Source organism: Melopsittacus undulatus, chromosome 2 (assembly GCF_012275295.1).
Source record: "Melopsittacus undulatus isolate bMelUnd1 chromosome 2, bMelUnd1.mat.Z, whole genome shotgun sequence".
In the NCBI taxonomy this organism is placed as follows: Eukaryota; Metazoa; Chordata; class Aves; order Psittaciformes; family Psittaculidae; genus Melopsittacus; species Melopsittacus undulatus.
Window position 1 is genome coordinate 18,847,539 of NC_047528.1, and position 25,641 is coordinate 18,873,179.

At 38.0% G+C, this 25,641-nt stretch overlaps 1 protein-coding gene across 1 annotated transcript in view; it reads right to left on the minus strand.

Annotated features, from left to right (window-relative positions):
* Window positions 1-25,641, minus strand: part of MIPEP (mitochondrial intermediate peptidase) — a 71,577-nt gene that overhangs the window by 25,938 nt on the left and 19,998 nt on the right. The window contains exons 11-15 of the mRNA XM_013129203.3: window positions 16,397-16,550; window positions 15,358-15,435; window positions 14,175-14,379; window positions 11,395-11,504; window positions 2,297-2,371 (exon numbers count right to left, since the gene is read on the minus strand). Of these exons, the coding sequence (XP_012984657.3) occupies window positions 2,297-2,371; window positions 11,395-11,504; window positions 14,175-14,379; window positions 15,358-15,435; window positions 16,397-16,550 (622 nt within the window). The remainder of the gene's footprint in view (window positions 1-2,296; window positions 2,372-11,394; window positions 11,505-14,174; window positions 14,380-15,357; window positions 15,436-16,396; window positions 16,551-25,641) is intronic.

Here is a 25,641-nt window from a genome sequence, read left to right on the forward strand (position 1 = left end):
TACTTCAGCATCAGCAAATGGAAATATATGATTTTGTTCAATGAACTATTATACTTTTCAATCTGCATGAACAACAGTGCACACACTTCTACAAAGACGTTTATGAACTTTGTATTTGCCATACAGTTAACTTCTCTGGGACATTTCTATGAATTAATAAACAGAATAGCTCTGCCAGGCTGTCTCCTTGAAATGAGTGCATACTGCAGCTATTGCATCTGTAATCTTCAAAAACATGGTGCTGAAAGTAGGGAATCAGTAACATTTTTCAGTGTGGTACTGTGGTCATTTGGCGCAGCTTGAGACTGGTTGAACATTTGTTACACAAGAGTAATTTGAGGGCAAGCAGCCTGCTTAATCTCTGCATCATTGCCAGCACCAGTCAATCATTACGCACCCACAGGAATCTGAGTCCACCAGAAGTGGGTGTTCTTTCCCTGGCTCTAAAGCTATGAGGTCTGGAACCCCTCTGGAAGAGACCCTACAGAGACCCCAGGATGAGCTGAGAGCAAACAGCGGCAGGAGGATTGCACAGCTGACCCCACAGGACTGATGCAATGACCTCTTCATTACTGACTTATATCAGAGAACAGGGAGGCCATGTCACTTCTTAATATATCTGTGACTTAAAAAGTATTCTTGGTATCCAAGACCATCTAGTCCCCACATTGACAATTTGGTCTCAAACCCTGACAAGATTATAGTAAGCACATATTAGAAGTTGAAAGGAAATCAGAGTTAGATCTATATATAGCTGTTATAGACACACTAGAAAAGAACGGGTGCATATGAAAGCACTTGGTCATCACTTTGATGGTTACTAGCCTGTACACTGACAAATTATTCTGTGTTGGTGGACTTCATGAATAGAGATCCACAACTAAGCATTCTCAGTATAAATTTTATTTCAATCCTGAATTGTTGGGTTTTTTCAGGAAAAAAAAACCCAATTTGTACATGAATTAATTTTGTTTGTGCCCTCGCTCTCTCTGGATTTTCAGCTATCTCTATATGAGAACCTTTCAGACTCAGGGGTGTGCATTTCAAAGTCAGATCTGCAGAGAGAATGCAGTTACTTCCATATCATAGAGGTATAGCCTCAGGTGGCACCCTCTGTGTTCACACCTTTAGAGACAACACTGGCCACTGACAGCCAGCACTGCACTGAAAGCATAACTCAAAGATCTGTGAAGTTTAACCAATGAAAAAAAAAAATGTATACACTGAAAACAGGACTAAGTCTGGTTTTAATTAGTGTAACTGACACATAAACATTCACAAGTCCACACTCCAGCATTCTGATTAGTTTTTAAACACTATAAAGAACTGCACAGAGTAAACTGCAAATATTTAACTAAGTTTTGCTTTTAAATCAACTTCAGTTGACCAACGTAACTCATGTTTGTAGATAGAGTTGCAATCATTTGGGCACTTTTCAAAGTGAAGAATTACAGAGATCTGGTCTTTGTTTCTTTACACATCTCAGAAATAATGACTACCCTTTATTAAGGTACTAGCAGAGTTATCTCTCCTAAACACTAGGCCAACTGTAAAAGGAAAAATTATATACTTCTGGCTTAAGGCAAAACAAAGAAGAAACCAAACTTACAGAAATCACACAGCAGAAGCTTGCAGCATACTAAAGACAGCCAAGCTCTCTAAAAAAAAAAAACCCAGCTTGGCTGGATGCTAATGCTACTGTTCACAACTAAGAACTGCTGTTGAAGGACTGAAAAAACCTAAATAACCGGTTTAGATAGAGCCCTAATTTCCTTTACTTCCTTTGAAGAAAAATAACGCAGTTTCTTTATGGGCACTCCAATCAACATTCTCATAAATAAATACGCTGGTTTGATTTTTTCATTCTGGTTAGAGAGTTTATTTCCTGGATTTTGGTGACACTACAGTGGCTTGAATCTGTCAGTCCTGCTACACTTTAATAATCCAAAGGTATGCAATACTTCCTTTACAGCAAGCTCTCCTTAAATGATTCCATTAATTTAAGAACTCAGTCCTAAGGAACATTTGGAAATTCTAACAATTCAACCATTTTCAAAAGCTACAGTTTTAATTATATTTTCCTACAGATTTAGACATTTAGCTTTAAGCAGGCAGCACAGAAAACATTCACCAAAACGAACATGGAAATCAATATAAACACGAATTACTTCTCATTAATTTCCATATAGTTAATAAAGTGTCTATATTGAAATAAACAACTGATAAAATTGTAAGAATCAAAGTATGTTCTGTAAGATCTAGATAGACAATAGAGACTAGAATGCAAATGACATACCTGGAGTTGCATATCAGCTGCAGCACACACCTTTTTGGATTCACACAGTCTTGATACCATGTTTTTTGGTAGTGGCTTGAAATAAAAAAAAAAGAACCTATTTAGAATTGTGCTGTTGATGATAAAAAACATATTTGAAGTGCTTTTCATTGAGGAAGAAAATCTCATTTGCTAAACAAAGCATGAAATGGACAATTAAGATATTGGCAATAATTTACATAGCAACCAAGAAATCGTGTGTCTCACTGTTTTTCTGTAAATTGATCCTATCCTTATATGCCTGTTAAAAATACTATCTTTGGAGATAAAGAATAGAGGAGGCAGCTACAGTTCTTCCAGGTCATCTCACTAACCTTCAAAGCACATATTATAATCGCTTTTCCTGTTGGTCTCTGAGCATAGTTCATTTAGATTTACATGGAGCCCATGTTACTTCCGTTGAGCTGGTAGGGTTTTCCTAACTTCAACTGGGATAGCATCATGGCTTCTACCTTAACCCCCATTAAAATGTTTTGTCATACTAAACAGTAAGTACTTACCCTTTGAAATTTTTAACAAAGTTAAATTTATTCCATATCTATGGCATCAAAAGGAGCGTGACCAGCAGGTCAAAGGAGGTGATCCTGCCCCTCTACTCTGCTCTCGTGAGACCTCACTTGGAGTATTGTGTACAGTTCTGGTGTCTTCAACATAAAAAGGACATGGAACTGTTGGAATAAGTCCAGAGGAGTGCCACGAGGATGATCAGGGGACTGGAGCACCTCCTGTATGAAGCCAGGCTGAGAAAGTTGGGGCTGTTCAGCCTGGAGAAGAGAAGGCTGCATGGAGACCTCATAGCAGCCTTCCAGTATCTGAAGGGGGCCTACAGGGATGTTGGGGAGGGACTATTCATTAGGGACTGTAGTGATAGGACAAGGGGTAACGAGTTAAAGCTTAAACAGCAGAGGTTTAGATTGGATATAAGGAAGAAATTCTTTACTGTTAGGGTGGTGAGGCACTGGAATGGGTTGCCCAGGAAGGTTGTGAATGCTCCACCCCTGGCATTCAAGTGTTCAAGACCAGGTTGGATGAAGCCTTGTGTGATATGGTTTAGTGTGAGGTGTCCCTGCCTGTGGCAGAGGGGTTGGAACTAGATGATCTTAAGGTCCTTTCCAGCCCTAACTATTCTATGATTCTATGAATAAAATTACTCATGGCACCACAGGCTGAAATTCAGAGATATTTTTCAAGTCATTAAAGTAAACCCTTTTTGACATTCTGTCCAGACATCTATGAGTACTTCCAAAGATTTTTTCACACCACATTTTTAAGAGTATCTGTATATAAATGCTTGTCACTTTTCCCTTATTTCTTCCATTGCTTCCTGAAGCTTTTCAATAGATGTTTTTCCTAGTATGCATATTCTTTTTTCTTTAGTAGCAGTTTTATTAACCAAGCATATTAAATATGGTTAACATAACTGGGTTCTTGCTAAAATATTAAGAAAGTTACTACATGCTACACAATTTAATACAGATGTTTGGTATTGCACTAAGCTCTAAAAGCACACCTAAACTTTTACAGTGTGTTGAAGTGTTTAAGAAATAACACATGAAAGCCTATAAATCCTGATGGCTGAGCTGTATGTTTAGATTCTGTGCAAATGATATGACTTCAAGACAAGCAATGTTAATGTTCACAGAACAAAAACGCAACTGCAGAGAAGTTACTCATAAGTGAGGAAAACGTTATCAATTAACACTGTGGAATCTGGAAGTTAAAGCAGATTAGACAAACTCTCATGTTGCACAGCTGTTTTAAGCAGTAGCTTGCCAAAGCTTGTAACCTCTTCTCCAAGACAAATGTTAGCTGGGTCAAGAATGGGACAGAACAACACCCACTATTTTGCCTGTCACAAATGTGCACAGCTGTTCAATTTCAGCACAGACAATACACCAATGAAGTCTGTCCTACAGTATATCCTTCTTAGGACAGTATTTACCCTTCCTAAATATAAAAGTTCTGTTTCAAATTACATGATGATTTTGGATAACTAGAGTAACAGTAAATGAGCAGTTATCCATCATAATAAAGATGTTAGTAGCTGACTACCTTGAGGCTCCATACTGGATTTACTGTTGTTCACAATACTGCTTCATTATGTAGAATAGTTATTAACACAAGAAGCAAAGTAGGAAAAAAAATACAAATGGCAAAAAGTATTTTGGTTGGACAATTTTTATCCTGGCTTTATGAACATCTCTTGTCTCATCCTCGTACATAGAATAAGGCATGGACTTTGGACTTTTCATCCTGGAAATAAAGCACATGTGGGTTGGCAATAACACAGTTTCAGCTGTCATGCAAGAAAACCTTGTGTAAGAAAACCTATAGAATTTGGAATAAATTTTGTTATTAAGCACCAAACCTATCAGAAAGTTTTAACAGCTTTTTGGAGGCTTTAATTTCATTTCATAGTGAGGCAGTGCAGTATGGAATCAAATAAAACTGATTTCTTCTCTGGGCACCCATATTTTGGATACAGTAAAGTGTGAGAAAACTGGATAGAATTCTTAAACTGTAATTTGCCAGTGTTACAAAAGATGAACATACAAAAGCTTGGCAACAGCAAATATGTATATTTCACACAGTTAAAATGAAGAGTGTTAAAGCCAAGACCACACCTTCCAGCAAGGTCACACCACCTCTTTCAACATAACAGATTCCCATTTTTGGTTTTCAGCTATATTAAATGATGGTATAAGAGGATGTTAAGAGCATAGACTTTCAGCTGATACACAAAATAAATAGAACAAAAGGCACTAGACTTTTCTAAATGGCATTTTAGTAAACCACAGTCCCACAGATCCTCAACTGAATTGGGAAATCCAAGTTAGCAGTTCCCTGGGACACATAGCAGCAAGGTTCAGCAATGGGGACAGGGTTTACATGCTCCCTAAGAGAGCTGGTCACATCCAGCCTGTTCAAGAAACAACTGAAGCAGGCCTAATTCTCAGTTCATAGCTAAGCAGTTCTTACAGACTCACGCAAGACAGTCTTGCCTTCTTTTGACTGCGCTGCAAGTAGCCGATCTCAAGCCAGAGAAGAATGGTGAAAGGGCACTCTCTGCATTTATCCATATCTTTCCTATATGCTTCTACAAACATCTATCCTATTCTGAATTATACCCTTGAGAGGAGGTATAAAATGATCAATAATGTACTAAAATATCTCTGCACAGGAGATGGCTTAGCACCACCTTCTAGAGACAAAGATGTATGTAATAGAATCATGGAAAAGTTAGGGTTGGAAAGGACTTCAAGATCATCTATTTCCAACACCCCAGACATTGGCAGGGACACCTCACACGAAACCGTGTCACCCAAGGCTCTGTCCAACCTGGCCTTGCACACCGCCAGGGATGAAGCATTCACAGCTTCTTTGGGCAACCCATTCCAGTGCTTCACCACCCTCACAGTAAAGAACTTCTTCCTTATATCCAACCTAAACTTCCCCTGTTTAAGTTTGTGCCCATTGCCCCTTGTCTGGACTTGTTCCAACAGTTCCATGTCCTTTCTATGTTGAGGACACCAGAACTGCACACAATACTCCAAGTGAGGTCTCACAAGAGCAGAGTAGAGGGGCGGGATCACCTCCTTCAACCTGCTGGTCATGCTCCTTTTGATGCAGCCCAGGATACAGTTGGCTTTCTGGGCTGCAAGCGCACACTGAAGCCGGCTCATGTTCATTTTCTCATTGACCAACACCTCCAAGTCCTTCTCTGCAGGGCTGCTCTGAATCTCTTCTCTGCCCAACCTGTAGCTGTGCCTGGGATTGCTCCCACCCAGGTGTAGGACCTTGCACTTCTCAAGGTTAAACATCATGAAATTGGCATCAGCCCAACTCACAAGCGTGTCAAGGTCCCACTGGATGGCATTCCTTCCCTCCAGCGTATCAACCGAACCACACAGCTTGGTGTCATTGGCAAACTTGCTGAGGGCACACTCAATGCCACTGTCCATGTCAGCGACAAAGATATTAAACAAGACCGGTCTCAGCACTGATCCCTTGGGGACACCACTTGTTACTGATCTCCAGCCGGACATTGAGCCATTGACCACAACTCTTTGCATGTGGCCATCCAGCCGGTTCTTTATCCACCGAGTGGTCCACCTATCAAATTGATGTCTCTCCAATTTAGGGACAACAATGTCTTGTGGGGCAGTGTCAAACGCTTTGCACAAGTCCAGACAGATGACATCAACTGCTCTACCCCTGTCCATCAGTTCCGTAGCCCCATCATAGAAGGCCACCAAATTGGTCAGGCAGGATTTCCCCTTAGTGAAGCCATGTTGGCTTCATGTTGTCACCTTGTTGTTTTTCATGTGCCCTAGCATGGCTTCCAGGAGAATCTGCCCCAAGATTTTGCCAAGCACAGAGGTGAGACTGACTGGTCAGTAATTCCCTGGATCATTCATTTTCCTCTTCTTGAACATGGGGGTTATATCACCCTTTTTTCCAGTTGTCAGTAACTTCACCTAACTGCCATGATTTTTTTAATACCAATAGCCTCCAAGAAAATATTTTTAGCTTTTTTGGAGCCATATAAATATCAAACAATGTAGATTTACTCTGCTTTAAAGAGCAAACTCTACTCTTTGAGCAGACTAAGATCAACAGGAAATAACAAATAATTCTTCTGACAAACCCTATTGACAGGAGAGGCATAAATGTGCCTTTGTTTAAATCTATCAGTGCTAGTGATTCTGCTTAAATATTGTGTTGTTATCATTCACAAGCCAAGCAGAATTTGTCACCAGAAAAACACTGACAGAATTAGCTTAAGTTAAAAGAATGATAAAAAAAAGACATCACTTATTTTTCCCAAAGCACCTCTGGGATTTTAAGACAAGATTTCACAGAACTGAAATTAGATTCCAAAGGGTTTTTCAAAGATCAACACTCCTCCCCAAAGTTTGGTTCTGTGAGTATCAGGCATACAGATATGCTGAGGTCTTGTATGTACTGAGGAAGATGTACTGTTTCAGGAAACAGAAATTATTTCTCCTTGCTCCATTAGAATCTCATACACCCCTTTAATAAGTAGCCAAGTAAAGGAAAAAAAAAATGCATCAGCACAGTTATTTTCATCCTGAAAGATGAGCTGTCTGATAAAGCCAGAATCAAACTGTCATCCTCCTACAAGAAAGACTTTGCAGAGCTTTGGTTAAAACTATGTTAATTGAATAACCATACCATTTTAAAAATTTAAACCCTACATGCTATACTTTGGGTTCCACTTTTCCATCCTTTTATATTAAGTAACTTTAAGATCTTGGCATAAATTTTCCAACATGTTTACCATGGTGGCTAAAAGAAGAGAATTCACTGTGTCCCAAAGCACACTTAACTCCTTACTGCTTTGTAGTAACCACGACACATTACAACTGTTTACTATCTGAGGGCTTATTCTTGCAATCATGCTAATACAATACTGCCTTTGTAATTCCATCTCTGTGAAAAATGAAGTCAGTTCAAATTTGAACAGCTGAAATACTGGCCTTTGTCAAAGACAGCCCCCAAAGACACACAAGCTTAAAATGATTTAGCTCAACAGACCTACCACATATCTGTGCACTTAACAAAATCAAACAAACACAGTGATGTAGAATGGTACACATGCACCAGATTGTCTGCTTAAGCACTGCTACAACCTCATTTTGGTATGGCTCATCTTCCTGAGGTTACCTGCGTGGCTCAACTTCTTAATTAACACACTCCTCTCTATTCCTTTCCCTCCTCCCCAAAAGGATTTTCTGGTTTGAGTTATCTTTAAGATGAAAGGAAAACTGGGCTTGCTACTTTCTTGGAACAACTACTTTTGTGCTGGCCAGCTTTTTGAACTGAATTCACAACAGTTAGTCCTTTTGCCAAAAGAACTTGCAAGCTTTTTCACTCCTCAGTACTCAACAGCACAACCATTCAAAATGCACAGAAAGCAGAAACAAGCTTTCTATAAATTTTAAGGTATTTTGCACCAGATCCTCATGATCCACATCTACACGCATATTGCATTTTCAGCTTTGAAGCCTTGCCCACCAAATCTTTTGTTTGCAATGCTACTAAAACACAGTTTTTAACAGTTCCTCTGTTTTAATAATGAAAACAATACCTCTTTCCCCCCCTCTTCCATAAGCACTGATCCTAAGTGAGGATCCTGAGAGTTCTTCAATAATTAGATTTTATGGCAAGAGCAATCATAAACTGAGACTATGCTACCAAGTTTTTCTGATGTAATTATGCTCAGTGGGAGTGTTAAAAAATGACACCATCTAAAACTTACAAAACCTGTCACATAGATGCAACAATGCCAAAAGAAGGATACTGCTTCAAACTATCTACACGGCCTCCTTAACAAGCTAAGTAAGTAAAAACCCCTCTTTTTGTCAACATCCAGCAGAGCTATGATTGTGTATTCGTTGTAGGAAAGATCCTTCTCACACAGAAGAGCTCAGCCTCTTTACTCATAAGAAGAAACTTTACAGAAATTCTCATATAGAAAAATATTTGGATGAAATGGTTTTACAGATTTCAAATTTTGACCCTTTCACAAACCTTCCTTATTTCCCCTTGAAAAGAGAGTAAAGTGGACTCACTTTTCTTTCAAATAACAAAAAAAATAGACAAGATAATGTTGATTCAAATTTCTATTTACACAAAAAAAATTAAGTCTGGGAACAAGCACAGAAAAGATAAGCTCTAAAAGGATTTTTTGTGAAGTTGTAAATGTAAGAGATGGGGGATTTTCTATTCAAAGTACTTTGTAACATATACACAACAGATAAAAGTAATTGCTCTAACAATCACTAAATTTCAAGAACAAAATAGATTACTTCAATCTATTTGTATTTAAATGACAGACACAGAAATCTGATATCAGATACTTACAGCTAGCTTAGACAAACCAATATAAGCAAAAGCAGATTTATACATGTTGGATAATGGCTTAAAAATACATTCTAATTTTTTTAAGAAGCAATTAGAAGGAAGTCATCTAAAGCCCTCAAAAGCCACAGAGCCTTTTCAGGCTCTTCTTCTCATCTTCCAGCATAATCCACTCTTCAAGAACCCTTCAAGACTGAATTTCTACATTAAACCTATCTCAATTACTCTCTGAAAGGGCAAATTTCACCACCAACAAACAGAAGAAGTTTATGGAAATGCCAGATGGAACACAGAGTCTGCTTCTTAGCTTTTGCAACTAAATATGGTTAAGTCACATTGAAAATACAGTGCCATAAATATGTTCCACAAATCTCTTCAAATGTTTTAGTCAAGCTCATTCTCTGAACTCCTGTACAATCAGATTCATTCCACAACATTTAAACACTAACATGAACTTTACAGGCAACACTAGAAAGCAGTATTTCAGTATGTGGACTCAAACATAAATGAGGAACCCTCCTAAACCCAGTACTTTCAACTCCTAGGTTTGGAGGAGACTCTTTGTGCAACCAATTCTGCAGAAATTATTGTCATGTAAAAAACCAAAAAACAAACCAACAATAACCAACAAAGCTGACTCACAGAGTAAATTTCTCAGACAGTATCTATTAAAATAAAAGTTAAACAAGGTATTTTTTTAAGTGTTCAGTGGAAGCAAAAGTAATTCCACTTCCATAATACTGAAATATACTGAGCACTTAGTATCGGATAAAATGCTTCAACAAAGTATAGCACTACACAACTTAAGAGGCTTTTTGCCTCCTCAATTTTTTGCATTGATAGGTAGTCTAGTCTTCAGCCACTACATTTAAGTATGCTGAAACTTGACTCAGTCAAAAGCATTGGGAAAAAAATCTTTGGTTATTATTTACTGGTTTGTATTTTTTAAATGGCTGTACCAATATGGGCCCCTCAGTTCAAGAAGGACAGGCAATTGCTTGAAAGAGTCCAGCACAGCGCCACAAAGATGATGAAGGGAGTGGAACACCTCCCTTATGAGGAGAGGCTGAGGGAGCTGGGTCTCTTTAGCTTGGAGAAGAGGAGACTGAGGGGTGACCTCATCTGTGTTTACAAATATGTAAAGAGTGGGTGTCAGGATGATGGAGCTAGGCTTTTTTTCTGTGATATCCAGTGACAGGACAAGGGGCAATAGGTGTAAACTGGAGCATAGGAGGTTCCACGTTAACATCAGGAAGAACTTCTTTACTGTAAGAGTGACAGAGCACTGAAAGAGGTTGCCCAGGGGGGTTGTGGAGTCTCCCACGTTGGAGATATTCAAGGCCCGCCTGGACAAGTTCCTGTGTGATGTACTCTAGGTTTCCCTGCTCTTGCAGGGGGGTGGACTAGATGATCTTTCGAGGTCCCTTCCAGCTCTTGGGATTCTGTGATTCTGTGAATCATGTATTGCTGACTTGTTAAAGTGACCACCTAAAGTCACCTTGTTTCAAAGAGCACTGTTTTTCCCACAGAAAGTAGATCCTTGCAGTAGAATGGCATAGAATAGCTTTATGTAAAAAACGGATCAGAATTTCAATGCAGAGATTCAGGACTGCCAGAATCTAACTAATCTTTATCTCATCCTAAATAAAGCAGTACACTTTTCAGCAGAAAATACTTCGTTCACTACCCTACGCTGTGCTAAAAATGTGAGGTTTTAAACACTGCAGAGGATTTTAATTTATTTCCATGATTTTGTACCCAAGTTTTATTTGCAGACAGACTTTATACAGTTCAATGATGAATCACTGTTTTTGTCAAAACTTACCTGTAATTAAAACACTTTGCATAACTTGATTCACACAGAAGTTCACCTGCTACACTAAGTTTGTGTAGTACAGAAACTACACAACAACCTTTGTAGGAAAAACAGGTTGAAAATTTTAAAAATGTAATTGGAACCTCAGATATAAGGATCTTCTGTTCTTTTAAAGACTAGGTTTATCTCTTCTGCAGTAAGAATATCGACTTTTTTTCTGAACAACTGAAGTTATAATATTAAGATTCATTGTTTATTTCTCCTTTAAACATTATTAACAAATAACACATGAAAATATGATTCTTCCCTGAATACATTAATTCCTATTTTCAATATTTTACGTATTAATTTTCCTTACCTGTCCCGTTTTATAATGCCTTGCAAATTGGTTAACCACCCGATAGTCATTTGCAAAGTACTCCATTAGAATTGAGGGAACTTCAGCAAAATCAGTAGCACATCTGGTTCCTAGAAGTAGAATAATTGTACACATTAGCATCTGCCATTTTCATTAACACAAACAGTTAACTCTTACTAAAAGTTTTTGCAACTTTCAGTTTGGACTTTTGGTGAACTTTAATGTTCTTTCATTTATTAAGTCAATATTTTACTTCTATAGCAATTGTACATATTGCCAGAAAAGCTTCATTATAATCCTACACATTTTACTATAAATCACAAAGTAAAACAAAATATTTGAACAGCTGGGTGAGGCACCTTATAAAGCTCTGGATCACACCCTTTTTAAACTAAACCAGACTGTAGCCAAACTGGCCCTACATGAAATGCCAAATATATTTAAGTGTCTTAAACCTAAATCAAACTACAGTGTAAATAAAACTCTGCCTTAATCCCATTCACAGTTACAATTTTCAGCTTCCATCTGTTTGCTGAGCTTACTTATGCTTTATATTAACCTCACTATATAATACCAAGTCATTCATCCAAGGAACACTCTTGCAGATTGAAGACGTTCTATGTGCAATAATAGTATCTTAACAGTTAGAAGTTTCAAAAAGCATTTTCCCAAAACCCCTGGGAGTTATTAAGAAGTAGCACATCACCAAATCAAAGCTGCATTTCAATTTCTTTATTACAGCTAGGGATGTATAAAGCTGTTGCTTTAATAACACTGACCATGGATCACCTCTTTCCCTCTCTGCTAGAGACAATGTCAACATTCAAAACTAGTCTTAAATGTAAGTATGTTTTTTGTTCTTACTATTCTTTCTTTAAGACTCCTTTTTTAAATCCCTCCTTTGAGCTTTACAAATCTTTCTCTAATTTCTAATCTGAATTCATAACCTGTTTATACTCTGTTTTCAGACCAACACCACTCTTCAGGCCTCACTAGCAGCAGAATGGGTACTTGAATATTTGGGAATGTTAATCATAGAAGAGAGGCAGGGAAGAGTAGAAAAGACTTAAAACACTCAGTGCATCTCAACTAGAATATAAAATTTTTTGTTCTTATGAGAACAGATGGTCCCTAACAGACATCCCTGGGGCAAGCCATTTGACTGTCACACATTCCAAATCCTGAAAAAAAAAAGGCTTTCTGCAGAAACAATCCAAGTGACCTCCAATGCTGCTTTTGCAATGCTAGATCTGGAGTGAAATCCCCTGGGACTCAGGACTGCCTGGAGCTAAGGCAACAGTGAAACCATATCCAGGGACTCATGGAAAGTCTGAGCCTCAAAATTAGCCATTTCCTGCCCCTTCATGACTTTGACATGCAGACCTGTAAGATTCATCGCAAGAGAAATCTATCAAGCATGTAAGTATGCCTGGCAGTCAATATGAGCAAAGCCATATTAGTGAAAGAGGTGGAGGAGAGCACTTAACAGTCTCAAGACGTATACAGAGCTTACACTGAAAAAGCATATACAGTGTTGATTTGTTTTAACAATGTACAGTAGTGACACACTTAAAACCAGCTCAGTCTATTTTAATTTTAAGGGGAAGCCTTGAGAAATAATATCTTGACACTGGGTAAGAAGTCTCTGTTAATAACACAGAACTCTACCATAGATTCCCCTTTCTATCAAAAGCATAATATAAAAATGGTAAAACATTAAAAAAAAATCCTTCAGATAGAGAAGCTACAATTTCATCTATTTGGTTGTGGGGGTTTTTTTAATAAGTAAGTACCTACTGGGATTTGTGGGTATGTGGATGCCCCCTACCTGGAAGTGTTGAAGGCCAGGCTGGATGGGGCTTTGAGCATCCTGGTCTAGTGAAGGTGTCCCTGCCCATGGCAGGGGGGCTGGAACTGGATGCTCTTTAACCCAAAGCAATCTATGATTCTATGATTTCTAGCACACTATTACAGATGATGATATAGCAAGCTGTCTGCAGGTAAGAAAAGCAGCATGCTAAGCAGCTTTAGCCAAACACATCTTTGACCCATTTGCCACAGCAGCCTGCAAGCTGTCAGCCAATACACTTACTGCCACTGCTTGAGGGACTAAATGAAAAAAAGAATATTCCTTTCCTATGCATCTACTAAGCTGTGATTGCAGATTCATTCCTGTTCATTTACGTAAGATAAGAGGGCCTCCAGTTAATCATGCTTGCAATTACAACATGATTTTATCAACTTTACTTTAATCAGAATTAGAAAAAGCCTGGCTTTACAGACTCTCCATACTGTCAGTATATGCTCTTTGCAAGAAATTGTTTGCTGATTTTCTAAATTCAATTTCCTAAGTCATTTCCAACCCATGATTTATTGTGCTTTTACACCAGGTGAAAGTTTAGCTGAATTTATTTTCAATACTTCAATTATTCCATTATTATAATTCCACATAAAGCAAGCTTGCCAGAGTGGATACCACCTCTAGAACAAAGATCAGCAGTACAGAAAGGAGAGATACAAATGTCTAATTCGTATTAGGAGATGAAGAATATTCAAGTGTCATCTACTTGGGATTTAGATAAAATCTGGGGATCTGATATTGTACTTTCAAATCATCAAAGATGTGTAAGTATCAACATGACTCAATCATTTTTCGTTCACACTCTTTTGTTTTGTTTTCTTTTCACCCCTTTTTTTAATTTACACCTGTCTTCTAGAAATTATACATTTAACTGAAACAAAAGACAAAAAAACCCCACTATTCTAACTAACTCTCTTACCAGTAACATGTTGGTACCGAGTTCTTCCCAGCATAGAATGCATAGCATGTCCCATTTCATGGAAGAGATTCTCCATCATGCCAGGACTTAGTAGCGTTGGTGTGCCCCTTGCTGAATGCGGCAGGCTAAGCATAAGAACAACTACAGGCAACTGGTACTCTCCATTTTCTTTTAACCTGCCTCCACGGACTGTAAAGTGACAATCCTTTTCAAGATGAAAGCAAACAGCAGCCAATGTCATTACATCAATGATATTAAAGCAGTAATGAAATTATTAAACTATTAAATTAAACCTAAACACATTGAGTTACACCAGCAAAATTCAATGATCATTAACAGTGTTGTTCAATAGCAGCATGCTGTTTCTCCATCTTTGTTATGTGCTTCATATTCATTTGAAAACTACCTTATTCCATAAAGAAAAGACTGTGCTGTATTGCTTTTAGAAAATAAAATTTATTTTGGTTTAGAATTATCAAAACCTTTTTTTTCCTAAAAGATATGACTAGCTCAAAGAAATTTACTGATGTATCAAAACCATAATTTTTAGATTGTTCTCTCATTTTTCAGCAGTAGCTTCTTTACAAAAATATACTGCACAGCACTCGTAGTATATTGTGAGATATTAGTAAAACAGAGTAATATATTAAACTAATAAAAATTCAAGGTTTGTCTACCTATCATCTCAGTAAAGGTGTTAATTTGCAAATGTTTATACATAGTGAAACATCTGTATACTGGCACTAGACAGCATGAGTGAATGAGCCACAAGAGTTGGAGCCATCTACAGTTTCACGTTAAGTTTTGAATAAAAATTACTTGTCATTATGAGCTTTCACCTTTAAAGAGTACTAAAATTTCAGACTGTTTTTATTTGCAAGTAGTTGACCAGACAATACATGTTTAGAATCTTCAATTTCTCTAAACAGATTTCTATGACATTTCACAGTGTTATGTAGAACAAATACTGAGTTCAGTCTATCAGGTGAGGTTTCTTTAAAAATGGAAGGGTACCCACAAAAAAATTTACCTAAAACTACATTTTAAGTTACAGACTTTAATTGTTTAAATTTGATTTCTTTTAAATCAAGGTACCTTCTACTAAACTCAGATTACAAATGGCCCTAATACTACAGTCATTACTCAAATAACACCCACTCTGGACTCAGATCGTAAATGTTACCTGATGTGGCTTATCAGGTCGCTGAAAGAAGTCACAATAGATGTATCCTAGCAAACCTTCCGTTTCATGAACAACAGCCTGAAGAAATAAAGCATCATTTCCACAGTGAACACACTGATACGATGTGTAAATTGAAAACACAGTATTCTAATCCAAAGCTATAATGCATAAATGACAAATAAAACTAAGAATAATTAATGTGAAATCTGTTGGTAATTATAGTTGGGAAAAAAAAATTATGTATAAGATCCACAACTTGTCCCTCAAACTACAGCCATCTCTGCATTTCATTCAGAACTAATTAGTCACAGATTAGTCTTAAAAGTAACACTGTCTGTACCCCCTAAATGACTTTAGAGAAGCTAACATCATCAGAAGCTGATTTACCATAGAAATAAAATAGAAAGAGTAAGGAGTGTTTATAAAATTGACTGACAGGATATAAAGTACAGCAGCTCTTGCTGGAGGTGGAAGAGCAGTGAAGAAGATCTGGAAATGAATACATGTAAGGAAGACAACTGAGGAACCTGGGAACACTATGAATAAATTATTGCTCAAGTTTTCATTTCCACTCTCCTTTAAGAAGAGGGGAAAAAAAATAAAAACATAAAAACAGTTCTCAAAGTGAAAATTACATACAGAAGAAAAAAAGAAATGAGGCAGACACATGACTGCTAGAATAGGTACCTACAGCATTCTGGTTGTCTACAGTCATCTACAAATTAAAACTAAAGAACTAGCGTGAATTCATGACAGCTTGAATGTTAAGCAATTGTCTCCAAACAGAAACTGCTTCTGATTCAGTAACCCTTCACACAAACAAACATTATAAGGGCCATAAAACAGCAGCATACAGAAGGCACTTAAGAGAGTATAAAGCCCTTCCAGTCTAACTTGATCTGAAATTAGATAAGTAGTCTGTGTTTTTGATAGGTAATCAAGTAATTTAAAACCAAACTCTGATTCAAAGCTTAGAGGAACAAACCATCTTGCCCAAACTTCCTTTGTTGGTTCAGATGCTGGGAACAAGAATACTTACCAACTTTCGAACATCTTCAGACCAAACCTCTCCTCTCTGTGTTTGTTCAGCATAAAGGGAGATTCCTAGGAGCTGACTGAACAATGAGTTCAAACCTTCCATGCATGCCCCAAGTGAGAAAAATGGACAGTACAAGCCAGGATCAATGTTATACCTAAGGAAATACAAGAATCCCAAATCAGTCAGTTGAGCTACATAAACCTCCAAGTTACAGGAGCTGACAAAATACACAGGTAAGCCTTAAGACCCTTACTGAGCATGTTTGGCTTTATTTTTCAAATAATGAAACCGAGTCAAAGACTAGTTATGGTGGAGTGCTTCACAGTTAACTCATTTTTTCTTATATTCAAATTTGGATACCAAATTCATCAGATGTTGACTATGATTTTCAGAGATGTGGTGAACATGTAGCTCAAACAGAACATGACGACACCATGGGTGGCCAGGTTGTGGCTTCTGATCCACAAGAAGCCACTGGCAATCAAGTGCCATTCCCATGCCAAGGTTGTGCCGCACAACTAATGAGAAAATGGAGCTGCCTTTGGCTGTGGTATAAGCCAAATCCTCAGCTAGGCCAGGAAACCAACCAATAATCACTGCTGACACTGCAGTCTTGTCTGTCACTGGAGCAACAGAAACAGCAAGGAGACACAATCACATCCCACACGTGAATCACACCTCAAACTCTGGGGACTCTCTGAACCATGGAGAAAGTACCTTAAAGCTTTGAGCCATGTGAAGATTTTAGTACGCAGCGTGGATTTCAAACATAATTTCCTGAGCCTGACATCAAACAGCTAAGTATGTTCAAGACACTGAAGCACAGAAGACATACATGGTGAGGAAGACATCATGCATCTGCATGCACACACAAACTGAGAATGTACAAAAAGCAATTATAAAAGTAGTTTAGTGATTTATGCAGCTTATACTTGGGCTCAAACTTCCTGAGACTCCAACCCTAAAAAGGGCATCAAGCAAACTTACACCTTCAACAAGCTCCTTAGGACCACACAACTCCTTGGAGACAATAGCAAAATCAGAACTGGAATGTTCTGCTAGTTGTGCATGCACCCCAAATAGTAAAAATGTTCTTGCCCCCTTCATTTCACATACAAAGTCCAAGTGTTCTTTATACCATTTTCTCAGGTCTCCCAGTAAAGACTGTCCAACTCTGAAGAATCACAGTCCCTGCCTTCTATCTTCTTTCATGCTCTTGTGCATTTGCTTCTTTATGAAACAGAAACTAGTCACTGGAATTTACACACTCAACAGTTAGACTACAATACCTGAACAGCAAAGATGAGAACTAGGCTATTTTTAAGCCTATGATCAAAAGGCTCAGAGGGACCAACAGTGAAAGAGCAAGCTAGTCCCTATTCACTTATCTACCCTTCCTAAAAACAAAGTCCACTGGCTATACTGCATTTACGAATATGCTGTTTACAACTGCAGCTACAACTCACTGTCCAGTTCCGCTGCACTGCAATGCTCAGCAGGGTGGCATTACTTGTTCTTGAGTATGCTATTGTATTTTGCTCTATTTTTCTAGTATATTTTATATCACCTTTATCACATATTCTAGCAACATTTTGCAACTACCATAGCAACATCTGTGAAAAATACAGGTATGCTAAGTTACAGGAATTTGCTTATTTTCACACTACAAATGCAAGAAGCTAAATACAATGTATTCCATTTTTAATTCTACTAGAACACAGCAATAAAGCAGATACTGCCTCTACCATACTGACACAATTGCTTCAAGATGTGTAGCAACACTTAAATTCACTGCAGTCTGCAATACACACATTTTCCTTCTCACTCAAAAAGAGTCTTCACAACAAAAGAACAAAAATAGGCATGATATAAATCACTTTAGATCAAGTTAGATAAAAAGACTGGAGGCAAGAGAAGAGACGGAATAAGAAAGGAGAAAGAAGAAAGGAGGAAGAGTTAGTTTCCATGTAATCAGTTACAGAAAATTGGAGTATGAGAGACACAGCTTTACCCCTGGAATCCTCCCAGAAGTACAGAATTACAGCATATGTGTTGAATATCCTAAGAGTTTTAAGCAAGTAACTCCTAGGAACTGCAACTCCTTCAAAAGTGGCACTTTCTGAAAAGCTATAGTAGGTGAATCTCAGATGTCTCCAGACTTTTCCAGTACCAACCTGTGATCACCTTCTGCTGGGATTGTTGCCATAAAAACTTAAACCCACCACTAAGTGCTTCAGCCCTGATTCTGCTCTGAAGCTTTCCCTGCATGCAGACTACAAGACCTGCTAAAATAATCTTTTTATTAAAAGGAAAAGTAACACATTTTTAGTCATAGCAACCTCTGTAATAGTTTAAGATTGTTTTTTGACACCGCTAAAATTTTACACTGTCATCCTACATACTACTATAAATACTAGGCTAAGTTTCTCTTTTCTAATTCAAACAATCGCTTCTTTAACTAAGGACTGACTGTAAATGTCCACTATAAAAGTAGTGTCTCAATAGAAATTAAATACAATGTAAAGCAGGATTTCTCCATATACACCCCTCCAAGCTGGGAGACATGATTTTCTTTGTTTTTAAAATTACAACACTTACTTCAAAACACATTAAGAATGAAATAGTAAAAAATCACATGGAAAAAAAAACCAAACAAAATTTTACAGTACTTTTAGTCTTGATTGAGCATTGAGCTGAGTAGTAATCTAGAGCTAGATCTCCTCAGAGCCAATTCAGATGAGCAGCATTTATTAGTTTTGGCTCTGCCTCGATCCTGCTCATCTCACACTGTTTTTTTGCAGAAACACTCAAATTTACCATACCTTGGAATGATTTCTTAATCCCTTTGCAGCATGAAGCCCACCTACAACAGTATCTCAGAACAAGTGGAGTAATACAGACATGTTCAAGTGGTTTCATATGGTAGTTGCATCAGAGCTCTTTGCAGGGTTTTTTGCAACCTCATTTCAATCAGCCCTGCCAATGCTATGCTGACCATGTGGAAAGCTCATCTAGTACCTTCACATCTTCCTCCCCCTAGACATTGAATATCATCTCGGGTTTCTTTGCTATTTGCTCCCTGTCAACTAGGAAAAGAGAGCTGATTGTATGAGATATTTTGAGAAAGAATCTATATGATTCAATACTATAAACGCACACTTCAGTAAATTAAAATTTAACTCCACCAACCATAGCAACCCATCAGATTTTCACAGGTACAGGAAATGAAAACATGCAACTCCTACCAGTGAGGAAAAGAGAATATGAAAATTGTAAGAAAGTCAAAAACAGCACCCTTGAAGCAAGAAAACTCAAAAGAAGTGTGGTATCAAGAGAGACCAGACAGCTCAAAATTTTCTGAAGAGCAGAATATTTTTCTGATAGACCTTTTTTCAAATATTCCTGGAAACGATTTCCAAGCACATGAAATACAAGAAAGTCATCAGGAATAGTCAGCATGGATTCACAAAGAACAAGTCATGTTTAACCAACTTGATAAAACCTCTATGATGGCCTGGTAGACAAGGGCAAAGCAGTGCACATCATCTACCTTACTTCAGTAAGGCCTTCAACACCATTTCTCGTAAGATACTCAAGAGAGAAGCTGTTGATGTATGGGCTAGATGAGCAGACAGGGAGGTGCACTGAAGTCTGGTTGAATGGCCAGGCCTGGAAAGAGGTGCCCAGCGCCACAAAGTGTATTTGGAGGCCAGTGACTAGCAGTTTACTCTAGGGGACGAGTCCTGGATGCAAAGAGCATGGAGGAGGCTCTTGTTGGTGGTTCCCAGAAACAGGATCAGAGGCAATGGGCACAAACTGAAACACAAAAAGCTCCCTCTGAACATCAGGAAACACTTTTTCCCTGTGACGGTGACCAAGTACTGGCACAGTTAGCCCAGAGAGGTTGTAGAGTCTCCACCCCTGGAGATCCTCAAAAGTCATCTGGACATGGTCCTGGGCACCCAAGTCTAGGTGGCTGTGTTGAGCAGAGGGCTTGGACTTAAACGATCTGAAGAGGTCCTCCCAGCCTCAACTATCCTGTGATCTGTGAGGATGTCATACAAAGCCAAGGACTAACACCACACAGATGCTGCATGAGAGAGATTCCAGTTTTATCAGAGGACATTTCATTCTAACTGCAAAGGATTACCACACTCAGTTGAAATACTGGATTAACATGTTTGCTGGGGGGTGGAGGGGAAGAACTCCGAAACTATTTCATGATTCATTTACTTTCTGTCAAAAACATAGACACATACAAGCAAGAGAAAGGGGTGATATCTCTTCATGTGTAGAAGAGCTGATGTGAATGTATTACAGAGAGAATGTAAGTGCCTATTTCTTCCTCATTCTCAGCACTCTGTAAACATGTGCATTGCCTCTATGAACCTACCCCATGATGAAAAGGATGGGGACAAGGATTTCTGATAGGTGTTTTGTAATAGAGTGTCACACTGTCCAAAGTGTGTGTGTGGGGGGAACCCAGTCTGTAACAGTTTTATCTTTTGGAAAAACACGATACTTATCCACCCACACATTAAAATAGCAGTAACAGACCATACTGACTCCATGACAGTCTCCCCAGAGGACCTAGCCCCCCAGCCCGGCTGAAGATGTCACAATCTTTGACATTCTGAGTACAATGAGGTCCTGATTAAACAACCATTTTAATGACTATACAAAGTTAATGTCAGCCACTTCTGGCGGAACACTGTCAGTATCGAGCCTCTCCCACATTTAATGAACAATGTGTTTTAATACTCCTCTCGCCAGCAGAAAAATCACAAAAATGTTTTGAAACCAAATTTTTTATGCAGAACACATACACACTAAAGTTTCTAGTTCTGATCTCACTTATTTCTCTATTTTTGCCTTGCCTATTACACCAGTGTACAAAGACTGAAGTGGAAGATAATGAAAAAATCTTTAAATAGCACTCATGTCTTATGACACAGGACTGATACATAAATTACCTTTTGACTAACCTGACATCAATCAGTGGTGATTATTATACCTTATATGGCATCCAGTTTGTTTGTTAGCCACTGCAATATCATACAAGTTATGGAGAAAGTGGTTAAAATACTATAATATAAAGCAGTTTTCAAAATCAATTATGATAACCAATAACACACTTCAAAATGAGTAGTGGATACTGAAAAAACCCTACTGCTCCAGGAAGTGCACAGTACATCTTCAAAAATCTTTCTCTAATACCAGTCTATGCCCACTAAGCAGTAATCATTGCAGGCACCAAACCACAGACTTAATTCACAAGTTTTGGATTTGGTCCTGCCTTATACATGAGCTCTCTTTTCACAGATCAAGACCAACAATCACTGAAGAAAGCCTAACCTAAAAATTGCACTGATTCCAGGAAAACTTTCTTTGAGCTTATTTAGGAATAGAAATTAGCCAAAACCTCAGCTATCTGAAGTTGATGTCCTCTAACAAAAAACTCAACCCCTGAAATTATTATTAATAGATGATCTTGCCTTTCAGTGACAAAAGAAAGCACATAAAACTCAACCTTTTCTACACCCCCACCTTCAAAAATTAATACTACTCACTGCAGAATGCAAGGTGTGCAACACTAAATAAGATTAGAGGACAATGAGGAAAAGGGAAGAAACTAATTTAAAAGACTTGAATCTTTCAAAAAAAAAAGTGAGTAGAACAGGAAATCCTACAATCTCTACTAGATTTGTAAAACTGAAGTCTGGTTGGAGGGTGTGGGTGGAAAGTATTTGGAAGAGTTTACACACAAACTACATATGCTCCTTTATTGAAGATTCGTGCTTGATTACAGGCACTCAAACGGTAGCAGCTATTGGTAGCAGCTATTAGCAACTTCATTGTTTCCAGATGGCAGGAAAAAAAAAATTGCATCTGTTTGCTAGCAAATGATTACCCAAACTCAGTGGCAGCTTCATCACCTTAGTGAAATGGCAAGAACACATTTCCCAGGCACAGTATTTCAGTGTCCAAATTCATGCTAAGCTAAACCACCATGGCACAACTTCTTGGCAGCAATAGGGACTGCAATTGTGACAGCAAGCCAAACTTCTCTTCCCTCAGCCCTCTGAATGAAATTTCTAATGCTGTTCAAGGGTCTCTGGCTGTATCTTCAAAACACTTTTGACCTGGGCCAGATTATCTAAAAGACCACATAAAACTCCAAGATGAAGACTTCTACCAATACACTCCCTTAGCACTTTAAACTGCCCGTAACAAAAATAGAGCGTGCATGTGGAGGATGCAGAGCCAGCCTTTTTGAGGCTGATCCAAGACTGCAAAATTAATTCCTCCTGAAGCTAAAGGGAAAACTCAAAGTTCACCATCTTCTATCCAGGTGTATGGTGCTTCTTTGATCTTTTTTTTTTTTTCCTAATGTGAAACCAAGTGCATTTGAAAATGCACAAAAAGCTTCCCAACAAAACCCTAACAAAACAAGGCAATTCCATTGCATATTATCTCTCTACTGATAGAATGAAAGGCAAAAAAACATTTAATGGATTAACGGCAATGACTGATTCTATATTAAAAAAAAAAGGAGCAGAGTTTCCATAGTACTACAGCTTGGCCTGCCCCTGAGGTGCTCACCGGTCAGAGCAAAGCAATCTTCACAATCTACATGTTAACAGCAGTTGATGACTCTACTGTGCATGCAATTATTTTTATTATAGTATGTGTCAAAGGTAGCAGCCATTCTAAGGCTCACTTTATGCATGATTTTCAAGCCGTTATCAACTGTTGGCTTGCACAGTTCTCCAGCTTTGTTCCTTCTGTTTAAAACAAAGAGTAAAAATTCCAAATAAAACTGCAAGAAACAGCTGCTTTAGCATGAGCACACTCTTCCAGGTCATTATTTGGCAAGCTGCCTCTACATTTACTCAGCCAAGTTACAATTTTTATCTCCAACAAGAAACGCATTCAAGTATTTTTGGGAAAAGAAATCAGAAAGGAAGTTATTACAAACCATACTGAACTACACTAACAGGAATCCTGCTACCAGTAAAATTTCTGCTAAGGGTTACTGCTACTGGCAAGAAAGGTTAATGTTCTGGAGACAGACAGCTAATCTGAGTTGGAAACCAACTGGGGCTCCATTTGGCGATAACAACTGCAGAGAGGTGCCTGAAGACAGCTTTTCTTGTGTGCTGTAATTTGCAGCTTGTTTGCTGCCCCAGCTGAACAGACAAGCAGAATTCAATGCACATGGCATTACTAATGTGACTAGCAGAACACAGTACTGCTGTCTCCAAAGCTGGCAAATGCATGACAACATGATTACATCACTTCTAAGGAAGAAAAAGGATTCAGGTCAGATAAACATGCCAGGGCAAGAATCAGAACATCCTGTCTGGGTACATTTTCACTTCAAATACGAGTTCTGGGCCTCAGCAAGGTGATTCAGAGTGCTTCAAATAGGACCTACTATGCCTGTCACCAGAGAAAGACAGACATAAACATATTCCACTCTCAGACTTAGTAAGTTACCAACTAGACCTAACTAGCAGAAGTCTTAAATTTAGCTATGAGCTCTGGCTCCTCCCTGGAACTTAGGCTTCCCTGATCGGACTGCATGTTGTTTACCTGATTCCCAAGAGGAGGAATAGCACAGCCTTTCCTATGGGAAGATGCCTTTGATAAAGCAGGCAAAGGAGATGGAAGAATGATGGTCTGGCGAATCACAAGAACTTTGCAGAGCACTGTATATGCCAATCAAAAAGATTTCTTACCACAGAACCTTTCTATTAGGGTATCTGACATCAAGAAAACTCATATGAATTCATTTTTGATACATGCAGTGCTACAAAACTACCCTTGAACTTGAGCACATAAATTTCCTTAAGCCATTGCATGAAACTGAAAGGATCTGAATGTATTTCTGGAAGAGCAGGAAAAGGAAATACCAAAAGGTCTATCCGTTACAGACATACCAGAAAACACAATTATTAATAGAGAAGATTACTTCCTGAAGACAAGAAGGCATTTTTACATGACTAGATATTAAAAAACAAACCAAAACAAACTTCTAGTTTAGATGTAGGAAATATCTTTTACATTTATGCAAAGAAAAAAAATAAAGAACACCAGTATACAAATCTCACTGAACAAATCAGAAACAGCAGCAAGAAATACACACATGAACTATCTACAGTGGAAAAGAATATTTTTCTCTGTGCTAAAGTCCCTTTTATTGTAATAATGAACCTTAAGTTACTGTGCTCCTGTAGAATTGCATAACTCCTACACTTAAATGTCCAAACCTGTGAAAGACCGAGAAGCACAAGAACAAACAAAAGAAGTTTGTTCTGCTTTCACTTTGCCTACAATGTATTTCCATCTTAATTCACACTGAACATCTGATTTCAAACACCAAAGCATTTGTATTTATAACAAAGCCTAGGAAAGAATTAAAAGTTTTTTAAGAGCTCAGAAATTTTACAAGCAGAAATCTCAGTACCATCCTAAAGAAAGTAGAAATATCAAAGAAAACAGTAGTTTCTTTGATGTAAATTCCTGCTTTATATTAAAGGATAAACTCAGTTAAAAAATCCCGACACCTTACTTTTACAGTATGCAGTCCAGCACTATTTTTAAAAGAAGTAATGTAGCCAAACCGATTTAAAAACCAATTTTAAAAAGAAGCTAACTGACACAGTGAGGTTTGGTTATTCTTCAAGAGCAGCAGGCTTCAAACAAAAAGGTTGTGTCCCTGGGAAGAACAAAGATGTGGTATGTGATTAAAAATAATTATTTCTAAGCTTGTATGACTTCACTGGGTCTAAATAAAGTGCAGACTTCTAAAATCACTTTCACTTAAGCTGTAATATTTGGAAGGAAACTAAGAATGTTTTGTGCAGCATGACTTTCATCTATTAAGAATGCTTTTTATAAACTTGGACATTAGGGATATTTAAGTAAGGATCACTGTTCTTCAGAACATGAGCATTCAGACTCTTTAACAACTGCAAATTATGTGGTTGGCAGGAATTTTTATCAGCGGCTGTAAGTCCCCCACATATCCTTATGCTATCTTGTTGAAGTCCATGAAAATACAGCACACCAGGGTAAGTATCGCTTAATAAAACAGATTCTGTCAAAAATTTCAAAGAAACTTGAAAAAGTCTTGTTAGTGGAAGATAAAAGTGAGATGAACCCCTCAGGTTAACTTAGAGAGATCAAGACATGGAAAACCCCTTCCAATTTTCATTACATGCCAGACTATGAAATTTAAT